Raw genomic sequence first — 8,833 nt, 5'->3', positions numbered from 1 at the left:
AGCATATGCTCATCTATGTTCATAGCAGCATTATTTGTAATAGCCAGATCCTGGAAACAACCTAGATGCCCTTCAGTGGAAGAATGGATGAGATAGCTCTGGTTTTTTATTTAAAAAATACGTTAGTACAAATAGATTGTTTATATTCTAGGTAATTTAATTTTTCTACGCATTGTAATGGAATAGTTGAAGTAATGCATAGTTGAAATCATTGCCAGAATGACTATAAAGTAAAACTTTTGAAAGTGATATATGAGCCACTGATGTTTGCTGGTATTTCAATACAGAACAGGCACTATGAGGTGGATGAGTAACGCCTGGAACACAGGAAATGTTTTGCCAGTCTAGCTGCTCCAATAGCGCTGGTCTATCTGTAGTCTGTGGAGTAGATGATGCAACCCAGATACAGGGGACCAGACTTTACCGTCTGGATATTGAACCCCAAAATCATAAATACAAACTGTATTACTACATGCAAAAATTTGGGGGATCATATAAGTCAGAGATGGACCCACAAAAAAGACAAATCAGCCATTATGGGGAAGAAAATTATGTTTATTGCATAGTCTGTGATCTTTAGGGAATTACAATTCTGGACTGCCTTACCATGGACTTCCAACACTCATTATGTCACCTCTAAATGGCAGCAGCCTTATTCCAGCGTCATTTCTCCTCAATGGCATTCCTGGTCTGGAAGAGGTGCATTTGTGGATCTCCTTCCCATTGTTCACCATGTATAGCATCGCTCTTTCAGGAAACTTTGGGCTCATGTATCTTATCTACTCAGAAGAGGCCTTACACAGACCTATGTACATCTTCCTAGCCCTGCTTTCCTTCGCAGATATGCTCATGTGCAGCAGCATTCTTCCCAACACTCTCTGCATATTGTGGTTCAATCTCAAGGAGATTGACTTTAAGGCCTTCCTGGCCCAGATGTTCTTTGTGCACACTTTCACTGGGATGGAGTCCGGGGTGCTAATGCTCATGGCCCAGACCCATATGTGGCCATCTGTTACCCACTGCACTATGCCACTATTCTCACTAATGTGGTCATTGCCAAGGCAGGGATGCTCACTTTTCTTAGGGGTGTGATTCTCATTATCCCCTTCACATTCCTCACTAAGTGCCTGCCATACTGCAGGGGTAATGTCATCCCCCACACCTACTGTGACCACATGTCTGTTGCTAAAATATCATGTGGCAATGTTCAGCTCAACGCCATTTATGGGCTAATGGTTGCCCTCCTAATTGGGGGCTTTGACATCCTGTGTATCACTGTCTCCTACACCATGATCCTGAGGGCAGTGGTCAGCCTGTCCTCAGCAGACGCTCGGCAGAAGGCCTTCAGCACCTGCACTGCCCACATCTGTGCCATCGTCATCACCTATGTCCCAGCCTTCTTCACCTTCTTTACACACCGTTTCGGATGGCACACCATTCCTCCCCCTGTACACATCATTATGGCTAATCTCTATCTACTCATGCCTCCCACCACGAACCCTATTGTGTATGGAGTGAAAACCAAGCAGATACGAGACAGTGTCATTAGGTTCTTGTTTAAAGGGAAAGAAAATTCTTCTCATAAAATTTAATGGACACTTTTAAGAAGTCATAGTTCCTTTTGCTGTTCTTCTTTTTCGGCATGGGGTGTATCACGGAGCCGGAGGAAGGGAGACCCAGGATGCGACCACGTGCGTGGGAGGATTGTTTATTAAGGGAAGGGGGTGCTCCACAGTGCTGGTCAAGGGAGGGAGGAAAAAAAGGGAAGGAGATGGATTTAACACTGGTATATATAAGAATCTGCGTAGGCGTGGCTGTCCGTTGTGGTGTTTCTGGGAAATGTAATCTTCCAGTCTGGCGGGGTGAAACTGATCCTTCTGGGAGGTGTGGTCCTCATCCCATGAGAATCACACCTTTAATCTGCTTTAGGTTAAAAAAACAAACAAAAAGAAACTTTAAAGCCCATGTCTGACTGCATTAAGGGCACATATGTGACATATTCAACATGGCTTCCCTTGAGTTCTCTGTGCTTTCACTGCTTTCAGTCTCCCTGTCTTGGACTATGATCTTACAAACGTTACAGCAGTGCTTAGATTACTGGGCTTAGAGTTTGCTGCTTCAAAAATATTGAAAACTGGCAATTTTGTGCCTATCCTCAGCAATATTTGTGCTTATTATTCTTCATCTCAACTTTGTGTTCACAAAATCACTTGGAGTTTATTCTTGTGTCCTGTGTTATCTGTTTTCTAATCCTGAATTTAACAGCTATATATTCATTTGTAATTTATACATATGCTCACTAAGAAAAGAACTTTTAAGAGATATAAATCATGGAATAATTACTTATACTGTCTAGAGGCAGGTGTGATAGCAATATTTATCAATATCAAATTAACTGAATACATACGTTGGGATTAACCAAATATAATCATGAAGGAAAGACATGAAAGATATGTTTTCATTTGTATAAAACTCAGGAGCAGGAAAACTGATTTATGTTATTAGACATTAAGGTCATGTTTGTCTTTGATACCATCTAAGGAGGGACATGTCTGAGATATTTTAGATTTGGTTCTTGATGACAAATTAATAATCTTTTAGTTATGTTGTGAACTTTTTCTTCATACATACTTTACTTCAATCTGATTTGTGTTTCTAATAGCATGAATTGAGCAATACCATGACTGTCTAATCTTTGAAACATTTCTTTTTACCTCTTACGCTAGTTATGCATGATTTATGAATTGTATATATTTGCTTTTTTCAGAATGTTAAACTTAGTGCAGATTGTATTTGCATATTTGTACAAATTATAATAAAAATGGGGACAAGATCATAGTGAAAACAATTCCTCTGTTCAAAATCTCCTTCATCTAATTCCTACCCTGTGTGCTTTTTTAAAGATGTTGTGTTCGCATGTGCGTGCTTGCAATGTTCTTTCTGATGATTCTTCTCCAAGGTGTGCTTGGGCTTTAAGTAGATTATTAATCACTATGTTATTACAATAAGGATTTAACTTGCTTATTGCATCTGAACCCTTTTTCTTCTCCAGACAGTCTATGAGCCATCTGGTCCACATATGTTGTGTAATGTAATGTGGAAAACACAAGGTTTGTATGAGTAGGTTACTGTTACCAAGACATCAATGTCAGGATGCCATATGTTTGCCTTTTATGTTCTTATGAAAGTTTTGTTTGCTATAATTCTGGACTCTTTGAATTTATTTAGATTTCAGTATAATAACTGAAAACTAATAAACAATTCTTGGATTGGTATCATGATATAAATATTAGTCAGTTTGGATTATGAATATTGAACACTTTACAACCAATGCAGGATTTTGAATCTTTCATTGTTTGTTCAGTATCATTACCCTATCTTTTCTGAAATAGTTTTTCAGGATCAATTTTTTTCAGAGATGTCTGAGAATATGTTTTACTAGTTAAACAGTAGAGGTATTTGTATGAAATAGGATACAGAAGATGATTTAAAACATTAAGAAATTACATGATAGATAAGAACAAGTGATATTTAACGTATCTCAGAAGAGGATAATACCATTGCAAAGGTCTTATAGAAAGGAATTAAAAAAAACTCACAGCAAGAAAATCTCAAAGTAAGTCTGGCAAAATTATGAATATCCTTAATACCAGCTACTCAGGAGGCTAAAGCAAGAGAATCATGTGCCCTAGGTCATCCTAGACACGTAATGAGTTCTGGTTTAAAACTCATACAAGAATAACTCAGAACAGGTATTAATGTTGTGTCTAGGGAGACAAATATCTGCCTTTTAGAGTTGTCATTAAAAGAAACAACTGTTAAAACAAGAGAAGAGACAATCTAAGCTGCTATAAAATACTTTCTCTTCAGTACAGATTTTAAGTTTGAAAGATAAGTAAAAACTGACATATTTATAGGATACAATGTAATATCACAATTTATGTATAGTTAAAATATCAAATTGGACTAGTAAGCCAAGCATATCTGTTACCTTACATGTTATTTATTTTTCAAAATAACACTCAAAATCTTGTTATCTCCCAAATCTACAGGAGAACTACAGATACTATTGTTTATATATGGATTTGTACGTCTTGGTTTACCTTGCCTTCTGTGCAAGATGCCCTCATTGTGCTCTCAAACATCTATGAGCTCAGCTATTGAGATAGATGTTTGACTGACCTCATTGGGCTGCCATATGTCATTGACCAGCCTCAACAAAAACACAATTGCCATGGTAAGGGTGTGGGGATTTGGAAATATTAGTAAAGAATATGAAGACACATGAAAAATAATAAGAAAAGAAACCATAAAAAGGGAGAGCATTCCAGTGAATACTGAAATCGCCCACATTTATTTTCCATATGTTTTTATGCCCAGTACAAATGGGGGGGGGGGAGAATAAAACAAAAGACTCTATTAACATGATACAAAGAACAACTCAAACAGTTAAATGCTTTAACACTTTAACATCAAATCATTAGCATTCTGTTGCTTAGGCAGTGAAGCTGCCCTCGACCATTATCCTGAAGACAGCCACACCCCATAATTACAAAAGAAGTAGCAGAAGTACATTTGCATATCCTGGCCACTGTCAGGATTGAAGGACCTACTTGTATGGGCTGTCTTAGTGTCAAAAGAATTTAGTAATCACATCCTGAGTTGGGATGTGCAACTATACTTGCCAACCACTTTGAGCAAACTCCAAGTCTCTGATTGCCAGAGAAGGAGGAAATAGGCTCACATTTTTGGGTCTCCACATTTAGATTCTTATGTAGTTGAAATAATACAGTATCTGACTGATATACTTTACACAGCATAATGTCCTTTAAGACCCTTTATGATGCTACAGTAAATCATCCTTTAGTAACTGGTAAATCACATTCATTGCATACATACATCATATTTTCTGAATTTGTCTGTTGATGAACATTTAGTTTGATTTGAATTTCTAGCCAGTATGTGCTGGAATAGTATAATGTTTCATTCTCAGTATTATACTTTTAACAGACTCCTAGTTTTTCCTTTCATTTTCTCTAATAAAAGCAAAAAATATGGCAGGTGAAGGCGACTCTGAAAAAGTATGAAGGGTGCTTTTAACCAAATTACCTTTTCTCTGGATGGAAAACAAAAAATCTTTCCACACTGTCTTCTACCTGAAGGATGACTGGAGTGTTGGCCAAGGGGAAAATGGTAAGCATTATAAAGGGGGCATTGTAGGTATCTTTAAAGGCTTAACATTCCATCTTCCTCCAGAGAAAATAAACACACAAGAAACTAAACACTTAATTTTATTAAAAGATAAATTATTGAATAGCTTTGGGCAAACAAATTAAATATATACTCTCATAACAGGGATTTCTTTAAGTTCTGAAATTAAAATTTAATTATAAACTTTTCTCCCTTTCTCTTTCCTCCATCTTTTCTTTAATTGCAGTTATGTGTGTTTGTGTGGTGTGTAATAAATATGAATATATAAATACTTATTTATATATATATAAGTATATACTTGCATATTATAAATATATAAACACAACCAGCTCTGCCATGTAATATTACTTGTATGTACACAGTTTCAGCAGGAAATTTAATGGCTACAGCTCACTCAGCTCTGGAAACACTAGTTTTTTTCAAGAAAATGGTATTTTCTTCGTGTTCAAAACCTAAGTATGTAACACATAAGACTTTAGTTCATCTGGGTTTTTCTTTAATGTGTATAATATATAAGACTCTAATTTTCCAACTTTAAATGTAAACACCCAGATTTATCAACAGCATTAGCAAAGAGACTGTTGTATAATATTCACTGATTTATAAAAACCAGTTTGGGGTCTAAGGAATTGGAACAGTGGTTGAGAACACTGGCTGCTCTTCAGAAGCACCCACGTGATAGCTCATAGTTGTCTCTAACACCAGTTCCAGGAGATTTGCTGTCCTCTTCTGGCCTCTGAAGGCGCCAGATGTGTGTGATGCACATACTGACAGGCAGACAAAATACCCAGACACAGAAAATAAAATAGTAAGTCAAACAATTAAAAACAAATTGGGCTATAAATGTGAGGATTTATATGTGGCTTCCTATTCTGTTTCATTGTTCCACATGTCTGTTTTTATGATATCATTATGCTGTTTGGGTAGCTCTAGCATGGATTTTATTTGAAGTTAGACAGCAACTTCCCTGCTTTGCTCCTTTTACCCTTAGTTGTTTTGGCTAATTGAAATGTTTTGTGGCTAATTTTAGTCTGTTCCTCACTAGTTTTTGATAGGGACTATCCTGGGTCTGTAGGCCATTTTGTGTAGCACATAAATTTTAATAACATTAATTCTGATAAGCAACTAACATTTTTATTTGTTTATGTCTTTTCTATTTATTTCTTCAATAATTGTTAGCTTCCACTATGTAGCTTTAGAAAAGAAAGCTGGCTAAATGTCTACAACTTATTTGGAATGCAGTGCACATGATGTTGTTTTCTCAGTTTCACTCAAATGGTTGGCTGGCAGTATTCAATTTGTTGATTTTGTGTTCTACAACTTTACTGAATTCATGGTCAGATTTGATTGTCCTGTTAGTGTTAGATGGTTTATAAATGACTATGCCACCAAACAAAAAAAATTACTTGTTTTCTTGTACAATTTGGGTGACTTTTATTTTAGTATCTTATGCAGTTGCTCAAAGATCATCTTTGTATTGCATAGAATGGGTAAGAATCCTTGTTCCACATGTTAATGGTAAACTTTCAAAGTCTCCCCATGTAGTACAAGATAAAGCATACTTATGCCAAAGTTTATTGTATTGAGATATGTTCTTTTTAATAACTAATTTTGTCTTAGATTTCTATCCTGAATGATGTTTACTTAAACAGTCATATGCTTTTTATCTTCCATTCTGTTGGTATCATGTTTATTGATTTGTATAGCATAGACATTTATTGTATTTTATGGGATGAATTTCATGAATATTTTCTGAGGATCTTTTGGGTGTATACTCTTAAATACTTCTCAGCTAAAAGTGTAAGTTCTTTCTACCTAGGGTAAGGAAATAGACATGGTGACCTGGGCAGAATGAGAACTGGGACACTGGCTATGATAAGGTCATCACCACCATAAGGTTGGCCAATATAAAACAGGATCATTAAGATACTGATTTAGGTAGTGTAGCAAAGGATAGGTACCACTATGCAAAAGACTGACCTCAAAAATCAAGGCCAATTTAGGCAGGTTGAAGGAATGAGTTTGGTCCAGAACATGGTTAATATAAGCATCCATGGAAATCTTAGATGAAAATAGGCAACCTATTTTTAAGAAGAACTCAATGATTTTGAAATAGATGACTGTAGTTTACAAGAAATTTATTTCAATAAATGTAGATGGAGAGTATTATGACATCACATAACATCATGGAAGTTCATGATATTACACTAAAAATTTAAATTAGGGATAAGCAGATACCCTAATATTTTTTTAAGACAGAGTCTATATAGCCCTTGCTGTCATGAAACTCACTATGTAGAACAGGTTGGACTCGAACTCACAGAGATCCACTTGCCTCTGCCTCCCAAGTGCTGGGATTAGAGTCATGCATCACCACACCAAGAAAATGTCCTAATTTTTAATGGAAATATATTGATCAATACAATGATAAAATATAATATTTATATATCTTTAGTTAGAGAATTGTTGTCTGTATGTCATTTATTGTAAAAATAAAAATGGGATTGAGAAAGATAATAAGAAAGACAGATAAACTTTATGTCTAAATATTCGTTAAATTTTGGAGAAAATTATATAAGGTGCTGAAGAAGGTATATTCTTTTGTGTTTGGGTAAAATCTTCTCTAAACATCTGTTGGGTCCATTTGATTTATCATATCACTTAGCTCCAACATTTCTTTATTTAGTTTTTGTCTGGATGGTCAGTGTTGGAGAGAGTCGGGTACTGAAGCCTCCTACTGTCTTTGTGGGAGTCCAATATGCGATTTAAGCTGTAGTAGCGTTCCTCTTATGAACTTGGGTGTCTCTGTGTTTGGTGCATAGATGTTAGGAATTGCAATTTCCTCTTTGTGGATTTCTTCTTTGATGAGTATGCAGTGTCCTGTCTTATCTTAATTAGTTTTGGTCTGAGATTTATTTTGAGAGATATTAAAATGGCTCTACCATTGATACTGAGAGATATCAATTATCAGTGCCTGTTGATTCCTTTTATTTTCTAATTGTGGGGTGTGTGTGTGTGTGTGTGTGTGCGCGCGCGTGAGAGAGAGAGAGAAAGAGAGAGAGAGAGAGAGGGTGTGTGTGTGTGAGTGTGTGTGTGTGTGTGTGTGTGTGTGTGTGTGAGTGTGTGTGTGTCTGTGTTTGATTTTCTGGTCTAGGATTATTTATCCCTTGTGTTTTCTTGGCTGTAGTTAACATCTTTATGTAGGAGTTTTCCTTTTAGCACTTTCTGTAGAGCTTGACTAGTAGATAGGTATTGCCTAAATTTAGTTTTATCATGGAATGTCTTTTATCTTTTTCCCTTCGGCTTTTAATATTTTTCTTTGTTCTGTACTTAGGCTAAGGGGAGTTTCTTTTCTGGTCCAGGCTATTTGGTGTTCTGTATGTTTCTTTTACCTTGTAAGGCATCTCCTTCTTTAGGTTAGGGCAATTTTCTTCTATAAACTTGTTTTTAAAAGTTATGTACCATCCTCTATTCCTATTTGTTGGGGCAGCTGGCCCAATCCCTGCGTTCAGGGGCATGGCTGCCCCAGGGGAGTAGGGTACCCTTAAAAAGGACCGGTCCCGGAAGGAGCCCCCTGTTTTTGACCCCACGTTACCCTCAGCTTCGCTGGACCCTTGGCTCT

The 8,833-nt window shown here is 36.5% G+C and overlaps 1 protein-coding gene across 1 annotated transcript; it reads left to right on the top strand.

Annotated features, from left to right (window-relative positions):
• The first annotated feature begins 627 nt into the window (after positions 1–627).
• On the top strand, positions 628–1,592 carry LOC119799718 (olfactory receptor 52N1-like). The gene is given in 2 exon segments (XM_038309558.1): positions 628–988; positions 991–1,592. Coding segments are annotated over 2 exon segments (963 nt in total).
• The last annotated feature ends 7,241 nt before the right edge of the window (positions 1,593–8,833 follow it).

The sequence above is a fragment of the Arvicola amphibius genome, chromosome 1 (genome assembly GCF_903992535.2).
Source record: "Arvicola amphibius chromosome 1, mArvAmp1.2, whole genome shotgun sequence".
Taxonomy (NCBI): domain Eukaryota; kingdom Metazoa; phylum Chordata; class Mammalia; order Rodentia; family Cricetidae; genus Arvicola; species Arvicola amphibius.
Note: the sequence above shows the minus strand (reverse complement) of the source record. Positions and strands in the feature narration are given on the sequence as shown.